Genomic DNA, 21,554 nt, shown 5'->3' on the forward strand with positions numbered 1-21,554 from the left:
CTCATGAAAGGCTTCTTGAATAAAGGAGGCTTCATGAATAAAGGTTTACATTTATGAACATTTATTAACATAAAGGTTGCTTTATATCTGTCCGAGGCGTGATAAGAGTTCCAACAACAATAAAATGATTTCTGAATAAAACTTCCAGCATCTTCACAGACGTTTTTGTGAAAGGGTTCAATAGTGGATGTTCTTATGTTCTTATGTCACATGCATCCAAAGCCTATGATACTAATAAACATACAAGTGCTGGCACTGAGGGAGTTTGTTCCACAGAAGGCGCTCAATCATGTCTCATTGTTGGCCATGCAGTCTTTGCCACCATCTCAGTTTTGTTTGGTGATTCAGATACAGTAGAACCTCGAAAATCGGTGCCTTTGACAATCGTCAATTTTAGAAATCGACAATTGCCAGGTGCTGATTTCCGCCATCTAAAATTGTTGGCAGCCTCGATTTTCGGCGGCCACCAAGGTACGCAAACGCCGTTGTGCATGCGCAAAGGGCATACCTCGAAATACGCCATTTTCGTAAATCGCCAATAATCTCCGGATGGATTATCGGCGATTTACTAGGTTCTACTGTATAGCCTTTTGAACTAAAGGAATCTTCCTAGGTTATTGTGGTGCTACTGATGGGGCACTGCAGCACTGAAGTCATAGGAACCTGGCATGCCCATAACCTTTTCTGAAGCAGAAAGAAAGCTGCACAGGGCCAGCTGGAGCTGATGTCTGGCAATCTGGCAGTTTCCCTATTTTCAAGGCTACTGTGCACAACTCCTATTTCTTAACGGTTATTTCTTTACTTTTATCGAGAGTTAAACTGCTTAATGCAGTGTTCTTCACAGACGTTTAATAGTAGATGTTAAATCTGGTTTTTTATCAATTTTTTAAAAATCTTGCTATTGACTTTAGGTATGATTTGGTACACACAGTCTTCCAGGTAATCCCAGCAACTAAAGGTAGACCAGTTACAAAACTGATGGTGTAACATTTGCACCATACTTGTCACTGGAGGGTTCAAGAGGCAAATGTTGCCACATAATTCCAGCCATGCACTCACTTGAAATGTAATGGGTTGATCTGCTTTCAACAAGAAGGGCACTGTGCTTAACCAGTCTATTCTTTTCCATCCCCAGAAATGGTTTGGCCATCTTATAATTAACTTTGCCCCCCTCCCCAGCTTAAAACGGTTACACAGCAAACTGTGTGTCAAGGTGATTTTTTTCAGCAGTAACTAATGCAGAAGATTTAACACTTCAGTAGATGCACTTCTAGGCTGGATTCAAATTAATGCTCAAGAAAGATCCAACTTTCTAGAAAAGGTTTAATCTCCAAATCCTTGCAGCTAACTGGACCACCATTTCTCCTATAGTGAGCTTTTTACCCCAATGGCTATTTTTCAATGTTGGATGCTGAGTAGATTTTACTTCACGATGTCTGAAAACAATATATAACCACTAATCAAAGAAACAAGGCCAGTCTTATGCAGGGCGATTTACAACAATGTCTTGGTCATGAAGAATGTCAGAGTTCTCTGTACTTTCTTTGTGGAGACACCATACCAGTGTCTGCCCCACTCCTGTCATGCTGATCACTTGGTAGCCTCGCTTCTCCAGCTTGTCCAAGACGATTCGGGGGGCATCATGAACATAATACTCCCAGCTGTTGCAAGCAAGAAGGAAAAAAAAGTCAGAAGAGCACTTCTGTCAACAATTACAAAAGTACTATGAGCACCACAATGACACAAAGCATTCAGATTGGGGGAAGAATTTACATTTTAAAAATACAAGCTATGAACATTAGGAAGTAACTGAAAGGAGGCACTGCAAACAACCTTGGCTACATGGATATCAGCTTCTAATCTACCTATGCCCAGGTAGAACTTCACCATTACAAATTTTAACACCATGGCTGGAAAACACAACATTGGGTGATAGTCTTACAGAATTTATAAAGGGATTAAGACAGCCAAAGACCAGTACTGGTGTCTGGGATTTTATGATGTCTTGAAATGAACACTTCAATTTCATTTTTAAAAGAAAAGCAATGAGAAAAGGGCCTTGCAGATGAACAAGTAATTACTGTACTTATTATGGAAGAAACCAAATATGCTATTCCTTTTCACTTTTAGAAAAGAGCAAATAATCTTGATACTCTACTACCCTCATTCAACACATTTCATCATCCTTTATACCAACATAGCACTGTACATGGTGCTTCATGCAGTACTATAAGCAAGAACAATAAAAAGTTCCTCTCCCCAGCTTGCAACATCAATGCCAACAATGGGAGGAGAGAAGGAAGGCAGAGTTAAAGCAAGAATTAATGTAAACAAATGCAAGGTTAATTGTAAGGTTAATTGGGGATTAAACTGGGACAAACTACACACAATATGAGAAATATGTAATCAGAACTCCCATGTTTCTGTTCAACTGGGATGCAGTTGCAGAGGCTACCAAGTTATTTGAAGAAACAGTGTGGAGGAATAAGATGTATGTTTTCTCGTGCGCGGGGGGTGGGGGTTAGAAAACTGTGGAAGATGTAGTAAGAGTTGAACAAGCAAGCACAGACTGCTGCTGCACATTGGCAACAAACCATGGCAGCATTTCAATTTGGAGGTGGCCGAAGACTGACAATCCAGTAATGAATTTCCTATGTAATCTGAAGCTTGGCCCTGATGGGGTTAAGCCAAAGAGCTGGCTCCAATGCGGAAAAGTTCATGGTGGAAATTGACAAAACCGAACTTTTCCCACCTTCTCTTTCCTCATCAGTTCACTGTTTGCCCCCAAAAACCTTTATGACAGCTGGGAGATAAGAACATAAGAACATAAGAACAAGCCAGCTGGATCAGACCAGAGTCCATCTAGTCCAGCTCTCTGCTACTCGCAGTGGCCCACCAGGTGCCTTTGGGAGTTCACATGTAGGATGTGAAAGCAATGGCCTTCTGCGGCTGTTGCTCCCGAGCACCTGGACTGTTAAGGCATTTGCAATCTCAGATCAAAGAGGATCAAGATTGGTAGCCATAAATTGACTTCTCCTCCATAAATCTGTCCAAGCCCCTTTTAAAGCTATCCAGGTTAGTGGCCATCACCACCTCCTGTGGCAGCATATTCCAAACACCAATCACACGTGAAGAAGTGTTTCCTTTTATTAGTCCTAATTCTTCCCCCCAGCATTTTCAATGAATGCCCCCCTGGTTCTAGTATTGTGAGAAAGAGAGAAAAATTTCTCTCTGTCAACATTTTCTACCCCATGCATAATTTTATAGACTTCAATCATATCCCCCCTCAGACGTCTCCTCTCCAAAGAGTCCCAAACGCTGCAGCCTTTCCTCATAAGGAAGGTGCTCCAGTCCCTCAATCATCCTCGTTGCCCTTCTCTGCACTTTTTCTATCTCTTCAATATCCTTTTTTTTGAGGATGTGGTGACCAGAACTGAACACAGTACTCCAAGTGTTGGTGTACTCAAGGCTTTATATAAGGGCATGACAATCTTTGCAGTTTTATTATCAATTCCTTTCCTGATTATCCCCAGCATAGAGTTTGCCTTTTTCACAGCTGCCATGCATTGAGTTGACATTCCCATGGAACTATCAACTAAGACGCCCAAATCCCTTTCCTGGTCTGTGACTGATAGCACTGACCCCTGCAGCGTGTATGTGAAGTTTGGATTTTTTGTCCCTATGTGCATCATTTTGCATTTTGCTACATTGAACTGCATTTGCCATTTCTTAGCCCACTCACCTAATTTATCAAGGTCCGCTTGGACCTCCTCGCAATCCTTTGTGGTTCTCACCACCCTACATAATTTGGTATCATCTGCAAACTTGGCCACCACGCTACCCACCCCTACTTCCAGGTCATTTATGAATAGGTTAAAGAGCACTGGTCCCAATACGGATCCTTGGGGGACACCACTCCCCACATCTCTCCATTGTGAGAATTTCCCATTTACACCCACTCTTTGCTTCCTGTTTCTCAACCAGTTTTTAATCCATAGGAGGACTTCCCCTCTTATTCCTTCATTGCTGAGTTTTCTCAATAGTCTCTGGTGAGGAACTTTGTCAAAAGCCTTTTGGAAATCCAAGTAGACAATGTCCACTGGTTCCCCCTTATCCACATGCCTATTTACATCCTCAAAGAACTCTAGTAAGTTTGTAAGACAGGATTTGCCTCTGCAAAAGCCATGCTGACTCTTTCTCAGCAGGTTTTGCTTTTCTACATGTTTTATAATTTTATCTTTAATGACAGATTCTACTAATTTACCAGGAACAGATGTCAAACTGACTGGCTCTGTAATTTCAGGTCCTCCCTAGATCCTTTCTTAAAGATTGGTGTGACATTGGCCATCTTCCAGTCTTCAGGGATGGAGCCTGATTTCAAGGATAAGTTGCATATTAAAGTGAGAAGATCAGCAATTTCATGCTTGAGCTCTTTAAGAACTCTTGGGTGAATGCAATCTGGGCCAGGGGATTTGGTAGCATTTAGTTTATCAATGGCTGCCAGAACTTCTTCCTTTTCTACCACTATCTTCGTTATTTCCTCGGATTCGCCTCCTAAGAATCTTGTTTCAGGTGCAGGAATTTTCCCTCACCTCCTCTTGGGTGAAGACAGATGCAAAGAATTCATTCAGCTTTTCTGCAATCTCCCTGTCATCTTTTAGCACACCCTTTGTTCCTTTGTCATCTAACGGGCCTACCGCTTCCCTTGCTGGCTTCCTGCTTTTGATGTACTTGAAGAACTGTTTGTTGCTGGTTTTGATGTTTCACAGCCATCGTTCCCTCATAATCCTTTTTTGCCTCCCTTACAGCTAACTTGCTTCTCTTTTGCCACCATTTGTGTTCTCTCTGGTATTCTTTATCAGTTAAGTTGGACTTCCATTTTCTAAAAGACATCTTTTTTTCCCTAATAATTTCCTCAACGTCCCTTGTTAACCATGGTGGCTTTCTTTGACTGGGCTTGCCTTTTCCTAACCTGTGGAACACATTCCAGTTGAGCTTTTAAGACTGTGTGTTTTAAATAACCTCCAAGCATCTTGGACATTTTTGACTCTCTTGATTTTCCCTTTCAGCTTCCTGCACTATCCCCCTCATCTTTGAGAAATTTCCCTTTCTGAAGGCTTAATGTAACTACATTAGTAGTTGTCACTTGTTCGCATGCAGAGATACTGCATCTGACAGCATTGTGGTCGCTGTTCCCTATCGGCTCAACAACACTGACTTCCCGCACCAGGTCCTGGGTCCCACATAGAATTAGATCTAGGATCACATCTCCCCTGGTTGGTTCTACAACCATCTACTCTAAGCCACAGTCATTTAGCATATCCAGGAATGTTCTGTCCTTACTATGACCTGAACATGCATTTTTCCAGTTTATATGGGGATAGTTAAAATCGCCCATCAATACCCGCGACATTTTTGCTTTTGTTGGCCTCTCTAATTTCTTTTTCCATCCTCAGAATCCTCTTGTGCTTTGGTCAGGGGGTCGATAATATATTCCTAATGTTAAACTATGCTTCACCCTGGTATTGATATCCACAGTGCTTCTGTAGAGGATCAGCTCCCCCTGCATTGTCTATTTTATGTGACACTATGCTCTCTTTGATGTAGAGGGCCACCCCACCCCCAATACGCCCTGTCCTATCCTTCCTGTAGAGCCTGTAACCTGGGATAACAGCATCCCACTGGTTCTCCTCATTCCACCATGTCTCTGTGATGCCCACTATATCAATGTCCTCCTTCAAAACTCTGTACTCCAGCTCCCCCATTTTAGGTCGAATGCTTCTACTATTAGCATAGAGACACTTGTATACTCTGTCTCTGTCCCTAACCTGGGATTTATGTGTTTTGCCCTCTAGCCTTCTGTAGACACTATCACTTATCACATTGCTATGTTACTCACTTGTATGTGGTTGATTTAAAAAAAAACCTCCTTCTCTGTCTGCATCCCCATGGACTCTGTATTCCGAACCGAAGTCACCTCAGCTCCTGTCGGCTTTCCCCCAGGAATCAGTTTAAAAGCTGTTCTGCCACCTTTTTAATGTTGAGCGCCAGCAGCCTGGTTCCTCTTTGGTTAAGATGAAGCCCGCCCCTTTTGTACAGGCCTGCCTTATCCCAAAAGGTTCCCCAGTTCCTGACAAATCTGAAACCCTCTGCCTTGCACCACCTTCTCATCCACGCATTGAGACCCTGTATCTCCGCTTGCCTAGCTCGCCCTGCGCGTGGAACAGGTAGCATTTCAGAGAATGCCACCTTGCGGGTCCTGGATTTTAACCTTTTTCCTAGCAGCCTAAATTTAGCTTCCAGAACCTCCCGGCTACAATTCCCAATGTCATTGGTACCAATGTGGACCACAACTGCTGACTCCACCCCCGAACTGTCTAACAGCCTAGCTAGGCGAAGCGTGACCTCCCCAACCTTCGCACCGGGCAGGCAAGTCACCATGCGGTCATCACGCCTGTCACAAACCCAACTCTCTATATTCCTGATGATCGAATCACCCACTACAAGGAGCCCCCCACCTCCCCGAGGGGTATCCTCAGTGCGAGAGGATAGCTGATCACCAGTTAAGAAAGGGATCCCATCTAAGGGAGCATCTTCCCCCACCTCAGACTGGAACCCTCTGTCACCCAGACTCTCATTCTCCATGACATCTGAAGAGATGTCACCTTGGGAGTGGGACCCGGCTGCTAGGTCCCTGAAAGCCTTGTTTGTTGCCCTCTCTGCCTCTCTCAGCTTCTCCAGGTCTGCCACCTTGGCTTCAAGAGAACGGACACGTTCCTTGAGTGCCAGGAGCTCATTGCAGCGAGGGCACACCCACGACTTCTGGCCTAGTGGCAGATAGTCATACATGTGACACTCAGTGCAAAACACTGGCAAGCCCCCATCCCCCTGCTGGCTTCCTGCCTTCATATCTGCTTTTGTTTAGATATTTAGATATTAAACTTTTAGTCAGTGCCCCTTGGAGCTATCTGTACCTACTACCCCTCAAGAAATGTCCTTATTAATTAATTAATTTATTTATTTTAAAAAAGAAAAAAGAAAGAAATTGCGGATGAGAAGGTGGTGCAAGGCAGAGGGTTTCAGATTTGTCAGGAACTGGGGAACCTTTTGGGATAAGGCAGGCCTGTACAAAAGGGACGGGCTTCATCTTAACCAAAGAAATTGCGCGCAGAGTCACTCTGTTCTTCCTGGCCCAGATGCCTTGTCCACTGCTGCTCCTTTCTGCTGGTTCCAGAGACTGAACTAAAGACTGAATGACTCACCTCAGGAGCCCCACCTTTAGCAGCCCAGGACAAAGAGTAACCTCTGTTAACCCCTGTTAAGCCCCACCTCCAGCAGTCTCAGCTCCTAGTAGCCTTAAGGAGAAAAAGAGATAACCCCTGCAAACCCCTGTTAAAAAATACACTGTTTTAAAAGATGTGGCTTTGAGAAAAGCCCTCCAAAATGAACACCAGAGTCACTCTGTTCTTCCTGGCCCAGATGCCTTGTCCACTGCTGCTCCTTTCTGCTGGTTCCAGAGACTGAACTAAAGACTGAATGACTCACCTCAGGAGCCCCACCTTTAGCAGCCCAGGACAAAGAGTAACCTCTGTTAACCCCTGTTAAGCCCCACCTCCAGCAGTCTCAGCTCCTAGTAGCCTTAAGGAGAAAAAGAGATAACCCCTGCAAACCCCTGTTAAAAATACACTGTTTTAAAAGATGTGGCTTTGAGAAAAGCCCTCCAAAATGAACACCAGAGTCACTCTGTTCTTCCTGGCCCAGATGCCTTGTCCACTGCTGCTCCTTTCTTGTGAATTATCCTTGTGAATTAAAGACACCACAGTACTCTTTATGTTTTCCCACGACTTCCAACTAAATATCCAATGGAAGGGGTTTTTTTGTATTAGCGAACCACAAAAATAAGATACATGAACGATGAAATTTACCATGTACGCAAGATAACACATTTGGACTTCAGCAGCTGCGCTCCCAGTCTTGTGGCTTTTGCATTCTCCTCTTAAGACTGTGCATACAGAAAGCACAGAGACTGGAGCTCCTTATGGAGTCTGACCACACTGCCCTCAAGGAAGTGTCATGACTCCATGGTAAGATAAGAGTATTTGCTTAGCACACAGAAAGTCCCAGATTCAATCTCTGCCAGCTCCAGTTAGAAGGATCAGGTAGGAAGTAGTACATTATGTGAGCTCGTCGGCATCTGGGGGGCCCTGCAATAGGCAGATTCAAAACAAACTAGAGATGGGTCAGTGGCCACTGGCTCTTTCCCAAACTTGCCTGGGTACCACAAATGCAGAGGTCAAGCTTTTTATTGTGGACATTAGCCATGTTACAAACAGTCTTTCCCTTCACCCTCAACAAGGAGTTCCCACACTTCATCCTTCCTTTGTCTTCAACATAGAGTTCCTTCACTCCCATTCCTGTCTGTCCCAGATTCACCCTAACATCCAGCCAGCGGTGGGATTCAGCAGGTTCACACCACTTCAGCAGAACCGGTTGTTAAAATGGTGCTTGTAAACAACCAGTTGTCAAATTATTTGAATCTCACCACCAGAACCGGTTGTTAAATTATTTGAATCCCACCACTGCATCCAGCCCTATCTCCCATGTTGCAGGACATTCTTCCTTGCTCTGATCACATACACAGAATGTAGCCATAAAAAGATGCCATGTCTCCCAGTAAAGTCTGCTTCAGTCAATGTCCCACAACACTGGTGCCAGGTCATGCACCTCACACCAGTCTCTGCAGGATTTGCAGTCTACCTTCTGCTTTGGTTGCATCTTTTCCCTTTCTGCCTTTACCACCTTTGACTCCTTGCTCTAACAGCTGAAAACCTCCTGTCCCAGAGCCCTGGGTTTACAGATATACCAGAGACCATGGAAAACCACAGAAAATCAATGTCAGTCAAGATGGACAATACTGATCTTGATAGATCAATGGTCTGATTCAATATAAGGCAGCTAGCTCTATGTGCATGTATTCAGAATGTTTGTGTGATTAAGCTGGGAGGAAAGATCCCCATGCTATCAGACTACACCAGAGGTCCCCATCCTTTTCAAGCTGGCAGGCACCTTTGGAATTCCGACAACGTGGTGAGCATAGCCACAAAATGGCTGCCACATCTTACTTCCAGTCACACAGTGAACAACATTGGACTATGGAGGCAGCTACTGACAGAACAATTTTTTTAAAAAAAATGTGTACAGCTAACCAAGTCTCTAAGACGCAATCAGAAACCTTGCTGAGCAAAACCCCCACCTGGTTCCACCCACTTTCTAAAAACACTTGGCAGGTACCAGGAAAGATGTTTGTGGACACCAAACTGGGAACCTTTGAACTTCACCATCTCTACATACCTATATTATATTCAAGATCATAAATTACAGCATCCATGAGCAGCATGCAGATATACTAAGCAGCAATGTTTGTCATCTGAGGTAATGAACAGGAGATAGCAATATTTATCTTCTGTAGAATGTCAGCTAGTATTTCCTCGGTGCTTCAGGAATATTCAATATAAATAATTAGACTGCAGTTTCTTTAACATGTAGGGCTATAATCTCTCAGATTGCACTGGTGATCTTCCAGTGTAAACCAAACCTATATAAGAAATAGGATCTTCTTTACCTGATATTTGGTGGTGGGGGAGGGGAGATGACTGGATGAACAAGCATTAATTACTCAGCAGTTGGTCCTTCAGAACAAAACTGTATCATTTGCAGAACAGAGCATTCCTCTTTTTCAGCGTGTGATGAAAATGAATTTGCAATTTAAACTATCATTACTTTAAATTAGTTTTAACATCAGAGTCAAACGGAACGTTACAACCTCTTAGATATTGTGGGAGTTGTGGGAGTTAAGTCATTAAGCAGAAGGTTAAGAAATGGCGCGATTACACCCACTGGTAATAAGAGACTAGAGTGGAACTCAGTTATGGGATCTTCAGGAAAGTATGTTCCTCTACCTCAAACCTGCAGTTTGGGGGCCATGTTCAAAATTGCTTAAAATATACTTAATGAATAATGAAAAAGACCAGTTAGTAAACTGCAATATAACAGATTAAAAATTAAGAACCTAGATTGACTTTCAACTCTGATTCTGGTACCAAAATGCTCTTTTCTTATCCAACCCAAGAAAGCAGGGATCTCCTGATGTTCCAGCAGAGGCGTAGCTAGGGGAAATGGAGCCTGGTGATAATACTAACCAGGTTTGGTGAAGTTTGGTTCAGGGGGTCCAAAGTTATGGACCCTCAAAGGTGTAGCCCCCATCTCCTATTAACTCCCATTAGAAACAATGGGGGATGGGGCACCCCTTTTGGGAGTCCATAACTGGACCCCCTAAACCAAACTTTACCTAACTTGGGTGGTATCATCAGGAGAGTCTCCCAAAAAATCTCTGAAATTTTGGTGCTGCTAGCCTAAAAACTGCGCCCCCTGCAGGCCAAAAACTGAAAAAACACTAAAAAATACAAACACAAACAAACCTGAATTTTTTGGCAGAGTGTTGTCAACTTTGCCTTGGAAAATTTCTTGAGATGTGGGGCCAGTGCCTGAGGAGAGTAGTATTTGGGGAGATAAGAGCTCCCATACTGCTCACTCTACAAATCTGCCATTTCCTACTCATGAGAACTTGCATAACTTCAGGTCTCACCTTGAGGTTGGTAACCCTGCACCAGCATGGCCCTTGCTTTCCCATCAGAGAGCACAAAACTATAAGTGGCCCAGAGCAATTAAAGGCTATCAGGAGGCACGCTCAGGAAAGCCCCTACCTTGAGACCTTGGAGAGCTGCTGATGGGCAATGCAGGAATGGACTAGATGGGCCAATAGTGGGACTTCCATTCTACAGGTTTTGTGTCTGCATGGTTGCTACTAACATGCAACACAGCTAATGTAATACACCATCCCAGAAGCCAAGCAGCACGGCATGATACTTACACACAGGTCAAGAAAGTCTCTGGCTACACACAGTGCTGTAGACATTCAGCAACCACATGCTGGCACAGCATTGATCATCTTGCCCTCCACCTCCACTATCTACCAGTAATGGCCATTACAAAGGACCCAAATGTGACCTCAGATTTCCCTTTCAGTTTCTGTTAAACAAGTATCCTAACTTTCCCTAACAAAGCAGCAGGTGCTTAAGATATGTATGTACCATGAAATGTACCATATGTGGAACAGGGCATTTCTGAATGTTGCGGTCCTTTCTTAGTATGAATTTGGAATTCAAATTATCACTAATTTCAGCCTGTGTGACATCACAGAATCATATGGGATACTTTGTCCTCTTAGCACCTGTGTGAGTGAGTATAGCCAGGTGGCTAACCATTTCATCCTAAGCAAAATTACGCCATTCTAAATCCATGGAAGTTACGGATATAATTCTGCTTAGGGTGGTACTGCAAGAACCTGAGCTATGAGTTAAATAGTCTTGGCTGAAATGCAGCTCAATTGTAATCATACTGCTCAGCTTCAGGCAAGCCATTCTCTATCAATCCACATCCATTATCTGTAATAACTGGGTAATGCGAATGATATTTTAATCACATGACTGTTTTTTTAAATGAAATTGGCTCATTTCTCAGGGAAGACTGATGAATATAGGGTTACCAACAATCTGAAGCACTGTCTCCCTTTAACAGAGAATTAAGGTGTGAAAATGGACAGATTGATAACATGGAGGTAAATAAGCATCCCATGTAAGTCTCTATTAACAGGAGAGGACTTTTTTTCTGCAGGTCAGTTGGCAACCAGAGGGATAAATGTTTAAAAAGGCACTGAAGTTATAAATATTACTGACTAAGTTTACTCTTGAATTTTTGAGGACTGGTCAAATGCTTTGAACAATCAATACATTTGTATTAGGAAAAATGCTCAGTTTCACTTGAAGGTTTTTGAGGCTATCTAAATCAGCTTTTGTTATAAGATTCTCGGGCTTACAGTGGAAGACTGGCAGTACCTTCAAGACTACATAAAATGATTTTATTAACAGAGCACAAGTTTTCCTGGGCAACTATCTTCTTGATCATTAGATGTGTAACGAACTTGCCCCACCCTGAAGGGCTGGTGTACAGCAGGCCAAAGGGAGAAGGCCTTAGCAACAGCCAGAAAAAGAAAAAAAGGCTCCACAAGGAGAGAACTGACCTGATTGGCTGAAAAAGGTCCAGTAGCGTTTGGCAAGAGCTAGGGGGAGCCAGTGGGCCTAGAGCACTGAGAGGAGAGTTGAGTTCTGATCGGAGTCGGTCAGAGAGAGCAGAGCAGAGTCTGGCAGAGAGGAGTCTGTCAGCTCTGGTGAAGAAAAAAAAGGATTCTGGTCTCAGCATGAGTTGGCTGACAGAAGTCCAGTCCCCTGTCTGCAAGCGGTGTATGCTTGACAGAGAGAGAGGTGAGGCCCTGACTGGGTGCAGATTGGAAGTGCCCTTCAGGAGCTTGGATGTTTTGGGAAACCGCCCAGACTCCATCTAGTCTGCTTTGTCTCTGTGTGGGCATCACCAGAATCACCAGTCTGGGAGAAGCCAGTCCAGAGGCAGTGAAGCCATATTAGGACTAGTGGGAGAGAGGGAGGCCAAGTGTGCCAGAATCTCCTGGGCTTGGACTGTGTGCTTGGGTGTGATCAGTGGGTATTGGAGCAGTGAGGAATAGTGTCTGTGTGCGTAAGGGAATTTATTAGTTCAAAGCTAAATCTCCCCTTAAGAGACACCTGCGTGTGTCGGTGTGCATATGAATCTGAAGTAACCGTTAAGCTAGAACAAACTCTCTCTCTAAAACCAACAAGCGTTAAACCTCTCAAAGTTACCTGAGAAGCCTTTGTGAAAGCCAGCAAATAAACGTTTCAATTTTGTTCACCTTTTAAAACCTTTCCAGTCATTAGTATTTTTGTCTGTGTGTCTGTGTTCCCCGCAAAGGGTGGTGTCTGGGGAAAATCAGTATTGAGTGGGCTATATAAGGAAAAATATTATTGGTGGCAGCGCAGAAAGTAGAACTTATATATAAGTGGCTTTCGTTACAAGATGCATCTGAAGTTTTGGAATAAAGATAAACACAGTTAACCTGAGCTGCGGTCTCAAAGAGGCACTAGATTGCTTTTACAACCTAAAGGGCGTCAGCATTGAAAATGAAAGGAATCCTTGTGTGTGGTTCACCTTTTCCTGAAGATTGAGTTTGCATTTTATGATAACTCAGCATAATGAAAAGGGCCTCCTTTGCTTGTGTTTATAGTTTAGTTTTGCTCTCTGAACTGGTTCCTTTTTTGACAACTGCCTTGGAGCGCAGGACTTCACCCATGAGGAAGGCCCAGTAAACCTACTGCATTCCAAGGCAGCTGTTTTGTTACCTGTTTCTTTCCTGGTCTTGTTCAACAGCAAAGGGAGATTTCATAGTTGCTCTCCACAGTAAAGACAAATAAAACGCTTCCGTCCCAGAAAATGGGTGTGGATAAAACATGAAATGTTTACAGACACACCAAGCCAGAAAGAAGGGCAAATGTTGACAGGGCAAATGAAATTTCTGCCAGTTAGCTCCAGAGATTATTTGTTGTTAAGAATCTATACATACAAACCTCCCACCTGCCAGGAATGGGAAGAGCTGAGTTTATTCCCCCTAGTCAGTATACTGCAAACCCTGAAGGCATTTACAACACGATTAGTTAATCATATGTTTTTCACAAATCTCAAGACATGTTGATGCTTCTCATCAAATTCCAGATTTCAGGCATGCAATTAACACACAGTTTCTTTTCCCACTTGGTAAAATCGTTTGAGCCTTCATGGTTGCAGGTAAAAAGAAGAACAGTGAATATCAGAAGCTAAAGGACAGGAAAAATGTGCATGATTAAGAACACTCTGTGATTTCAGATACATGAGTCACAATTACATGACCAGGGAAATAAAAAATACAGCAGCTTCTAACAGCCTTAGCTTGCAGGGTCAGACAAAATATCCCATCAACCATGACTGAGCATAGTTGAAGTGTGTATATGAAACAATGATCTCACCAACAGGGCAGGCATATGGAAATGGCAGAGCTGCTAAGGCAGTGATGGCAAACATTTTGCGTGACACACCAGCATTCACCAACTACCTATTTGAGTTTGGGTCGTTTTTGTAATTTTGTGATGTTTCTTTATATAATACACAGGACCACACATGATTGGACTGTATTTTTTAATAAATAAATAAATATGTAAAGAATCGTTTCTCTTTTGTTCGGGGGCATGGGGGGAGCTAACACACCAGCAGAACCATTAGGCATTTTCGGAATTTTTGACACACTGAGTCAAAAATGTTTACCATCACTGTGCTAGGATCATGGCTACAGCTCTATGTAGGTACACAGATTCTAAATAGATAGCAGAATCAGTCACCAGTAAGTAACATCATCACCCTAAAGTCCACTAGGTTCCACTACCACTCAGCTGCTGCAAGCCTGTTTGGATTTGCAGCCAAGGCCCTGGAAGCTCCATAGTCATTTCTTTCTGTGATACTCAGTGGTGGGGGTCAATCTGAATGAGGATGATTGAGAGGCCATTTCTTCAGAGGCAATAGAGTGGATTGTCACAGGCAGCCATTTTATGCAGGAGGGTATGACGAAACAAACAGTATATACTCAAGGAGCCACAAAGGCAAAAAGTACGCTGTGAAATCTAACTATAATCAGGAAAAATCAGAGATCATTCACTGATTATGTCAAGGTACTGAATACATGTTGTTCTAGTTCAGGGGTAGGGAACCTTTAACACTCAAAGAGCCATTTGGACCCATTTTCCACGGGAAAAGAAAACACTTGGAGCCGCAAATAATTTTTGACATTTAAAATAAAGATAACACTGTATATATTGGGTTTTTTTACCTTTTACTCCACTCATTCTGAGAAGCGCATGGATGCACCCGCCCTGCTGCCTGCAGGGCAGGCAAGGATGGAGCCAGCGGCTCGGCCGCGCCATCTGCCGGGAAAGCGCCTGCCCCGCTCAAACGGGGTGGGCGAGAGGGGAAGCCTGCGGCACGGCCCAGCCGTGCACGGGCAATTGGTGCGCCCGCCCTGCTGCCTGCAGGGCGGGCAAGGATGAAGCCGGCGGCTCGGCCTCGCCATCTGCCGGGAAAGAACCCGCCCCGCTCCAATGGGACGGGCGAGAGGGGAAGCCCATGGCGCAGCCCAGCTGTCCGCGGGCAGTTGGTGTGCCCGCCCTGCTGCCTGCAGGGCAGGCAAGGATGAAGCTGGCGGCTCGGCTCGTGGAGCCGCAGTGCAAGGGCAGAAGAGCCGCATGCGGCTCTCGAGCCGCAGGTTCCCTACCCCTGTTCTAGTTTCTAAAAAAAAAGTGACTATGTCTCATTGGTCAGAAATTCTAACACTTCCCCTGGCTTGAATGAGGTATGACAGAAACAGCAGAGCACCTAGATGCATCAGCCACTCCACTCCAAAGGATGGATAACAGGCAGCAAAAAACTGCCCGTGAAGTCAGCCCTAAAAGCCTCAAGTAGGAAGCAATTTTAAGTTGGGTGTGCTATTCACTTCCCATCTAGCCAAGTGTCATACTTATTGTCAGACTTCTACAACATCCCAAACATGCTATTCCTTGGTAAGGATTTCTCATTTGCCTTTTTCTCTGAAATTGTTGTCTTGGTTTACTCATTTATTAATGGGATTCCAAAGTATCTCCCAAGCTATTGCATTTGGGATTTTTTACCCCTTTATTCCAAGATATCATCCCAGATTTTTTAAAGTAGTGATTCACAGTGGTTTTTCAAGGTTGCACAGGTTGTAGTGTGAATAACATAATGCTATTATCTTACCTTGCTCGGTTTGTAACATTCCTGATGATGTACAACCTTCCCCGCTTCTCTCCATTACCAACCCCACCCCACCCCCGGTCACCATTACTTATTCTAAAATACTGATACTCCTAAGGGGGTGGCGGATTTCACTTTCCTTTCCACCAATCTGTAGCATGCCTGAACTAAGGGAGGAAAATGGTCAATTTTATGTTGAAAAATTGTAAGTATTCAAAATATGAGAGGTCTACAGCTTTATTCTAGTATTGACACTCACACACTGCTTTTGATGGATGGAAGTGGCTATCTCTTCAACAAATGCAGACAATCAAGAAAAGGTAATACCTGCTTCTCACATGAGCGGACATCACTTGGGTTTTTCTAGACCAGGTAATTGCACATTTGTTGGTTAAAATTGTGGGTCTGAATTCCACCAAAAGCCATTGTGGTGAAGGGGATAGGGAATATGCTCTGTGGAGGTTTGATCTGCAATAACTGATTCAGTGGATGTTGCAGGTATGATGAACATACACATGAAAACCGGTCTTTCATTTATTTGCAATGGATGTGCGTAAATCGAAACAGTAGGAACAAGAAAGAAGCGCAGTTGGTTAAAAGAGGGAGAAACTGCACAGTGATATGATGGAAGAAATGGCAGGGTGATTGGAAATCCTTATAAATATACTTACAAATGGTTTCCCAGCATGTTTCTTTTAGTGGCCCCTAAATAGTGCATCAAGTTTGGATCAGAATGCTCATCGCCAACCATTGTGGGTCCAACCTCCTGCAAAGAGAAACTTACAATTTTATTCCTGAAGAGAAAAATCATTCTCTTTCATTCTACCTGCTTAGAGTTTATTGATGGTACGATACATACTACACTTAAGATAAAATGTTTTATTGACAACAGATGATGTGTTTGACTTGGAGAAGGTTCACAAAAGCTCCCAGTATAGTGAGATATATTCAATGAAAAAGCATTTTGGCAGCATCCTCCGTGTTTTATCTACATGGAAGAGCGGAAAATGTGGTCATTCCTCCAAAAAACAGGAGGAAGGCAGGTCTCTGGAATGACTCAGGAGGACCCAGTGCTTGAGAAAAGCTCCCTCTGCAGGCTAAACAGAAGACAACAAAGATCATTCAAAAATATCAATTATTACTGTATAATTTAATAAGCTTTTTTCAACACCAGTGAGGACATATGTGGAAATTAATTTTAAAAAGTTAAACACTTAAATGATCTAAATTTCTGTACAAAGCTAGCTTAGCCAGGCTTACGAAACAAGCCTTCCAGTGCTATCCTGAACAAAATTATACCTTTCTAAACCCACCAACTTCAATGGACTTAAAATGGAACAGGCTTAGGATTGCATAGATAGTTGCCACGAAGATCAGTAACACACAACAGGTTTCCTTAGCTCACCAACAGTATCAAAGAAACAATTACTGGTACCAACTTCATTCCTATATACAAGAAAACTCTGGTTGCTGAGGGGTGAGTTATAAACCATTTAGATGGTTTCAAAAACCCTTTGCCTAGCAACTATAGGGTCTGTTTTGCAATCTGAAAATATTATTCAAACACATGAGCTTTCATAAACTGTGAGGAAGGAAAGCACTTGGCCCAAGTATCAAAACACCACAGTGCTTAGCAAAAAGAAAGTCAGCAGGGCAACTGTCTCATGAGCATCAACAATGTGCCAAGGCAAAAGAGAAGTGCTCAGTGTCCTGATGAAATTCCAGGAAGAGGAGTGTTTCTTCGTCCGTGAAATTTCTAAACAAGCAAGGAAGAAGCTGCTGAAGCTGTTACATCTTCAAGAAAATGGAAACTCAAGTCCACATGAGCAGGCCGGTGGGCGGAGGATTTTGCATGAGTTTTTGTCTTCCAGGGAGCAGATCTGCCACAACAACCTGCATTTGCGAGTCTAGCAACAAAAACGGAAAGACTGTATTTGTCAAGATGAGGGGTTTTTTTTTATTGAATCCAAGAGGATGTTTTTTAAATTGTATCCCTTAGCGTCTTTAGGATCCACTAAGAACAGACAGGCTATACAAACAGGCTTTGAAAATAAACACATAAATAAACTACATTTACTTCATTCTGTTGCAAAAGGGCAACAAATGTTATCAATTGGGTCCATAGATTCTGCAAATGCAAACAAATTGCTTCATCTGAAATCCTGCCTGTAGAAGGACAGCTTAACGTTGTCATCTGGGTATGTGCGCTTGTCTATTTTTTTTATTATTTAATGCTCCTAACATTTCTTCAGGATGGGTTTTGTTGTTTTTTTCCCTGTAAACATGTCATAACATTTTGGGGGGAAAGTTACAAATTTAAGCATTATTCATATGGAAACTGGTACAAATGCAGTTGGTCTATTAATGATTAAACCTTTGATGTTTAAACAACTAAAATGTCTCAAGAGATAGCCCTTTTTAAAACAGGGTGCCATCCAGTATATGTCATGCAGAGGTGTAAGGCACAAAAATAAAATCTAATCAGCCTTACCAAACATGTGAATTACACAATAGTATTCATCTACAAGTTCAGAAAGGTGCAAGAATTTTAAGCGTGATTTTGCAAATCCATTCCCCATGTCACTACCTTGTGCCTACTGGTCAACATTACTGGCATTTTCTTCTTGATGATCTTTCTCTTCTGTTCCTTCTCTTGGCTTCACTCATCGGTTCTCAATACCTCCATGCTTTCTTTCCCAACTTTTTGTTTATATCATCCCTCTTGGGTAGCTTGGTTCTCTGGTCTGTCTGGCTCATGACTCTCTCATGGAAAGTGAATTAGATACAAAGGCCATTTTTCTACCCTAGTAACAGGGCAATACATTGGTACAATTCCTGCCTCTGTCTAAAAGGGAAGGGGTTGCTATTGTGTTTTTTTTCAATTGTCCTTCAGCTATCATGTGTTGCAGAAACCAGTGAATAGGAACATAATTATATCATTTGAAGCAAATATTAAAAGAACTGTTAGCTTTCTTACTCTTGGAGCACCACTTTCAAACAGTTGGCTAGACCCTATCACCCTGCAACTTAACTGAAGAGGCTTCCTGTGCTGGAAAATGCTCTTTGTACTGGAGGGAAGATCAACATTTAGCTGAGCAGCATAAGAGGATCAGTCTGTGGCGGGGGGGGGGGGGTAGGGGGGTGGCAGCTTGGCTAGGCACTGTTGCAGCTGATTTGAAAACCCAATAAAATCATACACACACTAGGTTATAAGTTCAGTCCAGAGGTGGGATCCAACAGGTTCTCACAGGTTCCCGAGAGTAGGTTACTAATTATTTGTGTGTGCCGAGAGGGGGTTACTAATGGGTGATTTTGCCACATGATTTTTGCCTTAGTTACGCCCCTCCTCTCAGCAGTAGCGTGCAGAACTTGAAGTAGTCTAGCAGGAGGTGCACCAGCGTGCGTGGCAGCCTCCGCCTGCGTGCATTTGTTTCCCGCCCAAGGACCGGCACAGAGGCTGCGTCCTTGCCACAGCCCCGCCCAGGAATGCTCCACCCCTGGAATGCCTGGCCACACCCCCGTCATGCCCCACCCAGCCCCATTGGTGCTACGCCACAGTTTGAATCCCACCACCATGGGAACCTGTTACTAAAATTTTTGGATCCCACCACTGGTTCAGTCTCTTGTCGAGGATGGATGACTAAATAACTTCCACCTGAGCTGAAAGTTGAAAAGGGACATGTAAAAAATGGAAAAAGGGGGACATCTCCAAGGAGGAATTCAAACAAAAAGCAAGGACATGTAGGGAGAAAGTCAGAGAAGCTAAAGTGTAGAATGGGCTCAGGCTTGCCAAAGAGGAAGAAAACAATAAATGAAGTAGGGAATGAAGTATCTGCCAGCTCTGATTCTATGTGATTCTGGTGATCCCTAGTATATGCACTTGTATACTATATATCAGAGTAAATATACAGTGGAGCATATCACATTTTTTTCTGGTACATGCTAAAACAGTGGTTCTCAACCTGAGGCTCGCGACCCCTTTGGGGGATCGAACAACCCTTTCACAGGGGGTCTCCATCTATAAAATGGATAAATGTTAGGGTTGGGGGTCACCACAACACGAGGAACTGTATTAAAGGGTTGCGGCATTAGGAAGGTTGAGAACCACTGTGCTAAAATGTAGGCTTGGATCATCAGGTGATAATCTCTAAGCACAGCAGCTCCCCTTTCTGAATAGTTTTTCCGGCTGCAGCACAGAGGCAGGTTTGTTGCAGATTGATTCACACATACACATACTTTGCTCCCCATGGTTTCTTCGAGTCTGCTGATCTGCCACAGCACAAGGGGTGAGGCAGAAAGGTGCAGTAAAAAGCAGGGAAGCCAAAAGTGGCTTTCAGTGCTATCTAAAGAGAGTTACTCCAGTCTAAGCCCATTCATTTCAGTGAACTTAGACTGGAGTGTATAGGATTGCACTGTTAGGATCCAAACCATAACGTAGGATCCAAACCATAAAGCAGATCTAATTGTACTCAACTGGTTTCTTCAGTGTACACAAACACGCACACACTCACAGGCCCAAAGTGTAAAAAATGTTCTACCGCATATGCTAAAAAAGCTGGCACAGGGCATTGGTGTACAGACAGATCTGAGGCTCTGGTTCCATTCTCACCTCTACCTTGAACTCACTAGGCTACAGCAGCTACATCTGTGCAGTGAGGAATACTGTCCTACCTTACAAGGCTGTTGCCATGGGTTAATGTATGGGAAGCTTCCTCAGCAGTTCAAATAACACAAATGTTATTTGGCAGCTCTTACATCCTTTGCCAGGAATAGCCACCTTGTGGGATTTTCTTTAAAACAAAACAGAAACCCCAGCGGGATTGTGCAAAGAGTCTTATGCTTCATCTCACTGACAAACGCATCTGTCACTCCCCCAAGGTATAGCACAGCCATTCATAGCACTCCAAGGGCTCCCTCCACCTGTTTCCACCCACTCTGAAAAATGCACTCCAGTTCATATTGAGGTACATAACGACACCTTGGAATGGGATACATATGAGGCACGCACCAGCTGTTGCACAGCTGTTGGTCACAGCAGCACCAAGTTGCCCGAACGGCTAAACGGCAATCCCGAAAAAGAAGAAAAGTCAGGCAACACCCAGATGTGGTCAAATTCACCCACCCACAAATCACAGAGTCCTCGCTATTTTACTTCAAAACATCTTTCAGCAGCCCCAGCCCTAACCCGGCACAAACCAAGCAGGGAGAGAAGTAATTGCAGCACGCATGCAAACGAAACAAAATATGAAAGAGCTTTTGCTTTAGGAGACAAAGCTACATATTTCCAAGGAGCACCCTTTTGCCATCCTGAGTCCACTACCGAATGCAAAGAGACTTCACACTCACCATGCGGATCTGAGTGCTGATGAGGACGTAAGGCATGATTCCCTCCAACCGGCCAGGGTCCCCAAGGTGGCCGCCGCTGCAGTTCGCTCTGTTTTTCCAGCTCGACCCACACGTGACATCCTTGCCAGCTCAGCACCACGCCCTCCTCTCCCCGAGCAGCCAAGTCACCCAGGCGCTGCTGCAGAACCGGCCTCTGGCGGAATTGCTGGTCGGGGGGCGTCCATTTGGTCTGCAGGGCGCCAAGATGGGCGAGAGGGTTTCCCACGCGTGGCTAGAGCCGTTTGCAGACCAGGGAGACAGCCAAAAGTCCTTACTGGCCTTGTTGTGCGGTGGCTACTTGTTATGCTCCGTGAGCCCCGTCCCATGTATTGTTGGAGACGATTTAAAAAAAAAACAACTGTTCAGGAGTTCAACTACTACTCGACTGC

The 21,554-nt window shown here is 43.8% G+C and overlaps 1 protein-coding gene across 1 annotated transcript; it reads right to left on the reverse strand.

The window, feature by feature from the left end:
• Nucleotides 1–44: 44 nt before the first annotated feature.
• GCHFR (GTP cyclohydrolase I feedback regulator) lies at nt 45–21,243 on the reverse strand. Its single transcript, XM_048484292.1, has 3 exons — nt 21,127–21,243; nt 16,452–16,546; nt 45–1,661 (listed from the first exon to the last, which is right to left on the reverse strand). Exons 1-3 carry the CDS (start codon nt 21,160–21,162, stop codon nt 1,481–1,483), a joined length of 312 nt encoding a protein of 103 aa, XP_048340249.1. The 5' UTR covers nt 21,163–21,243; the 3' UTR covers nt 45–1,480.
• Nucleotides 21,244–21,554: the final 311 nt, after the last annotated feature.

This window comes from Sphaerodactylus townsendi, linkage group LG02, assembly GCF_021028975.2.
Source record: "Sphaerodactylus townsendi isolate TG3544 linkage group LG02, MPM_Stown_v2.3, whole genome shotgun sequence".
Classification (NCBI taxonomy): Eukaryota; Metazoa; Chordata; class Lepidosauria; order Squamata; family Sphaerodactylidae; genus Sphaerodactylus; species Sphaerodactylus townsendi.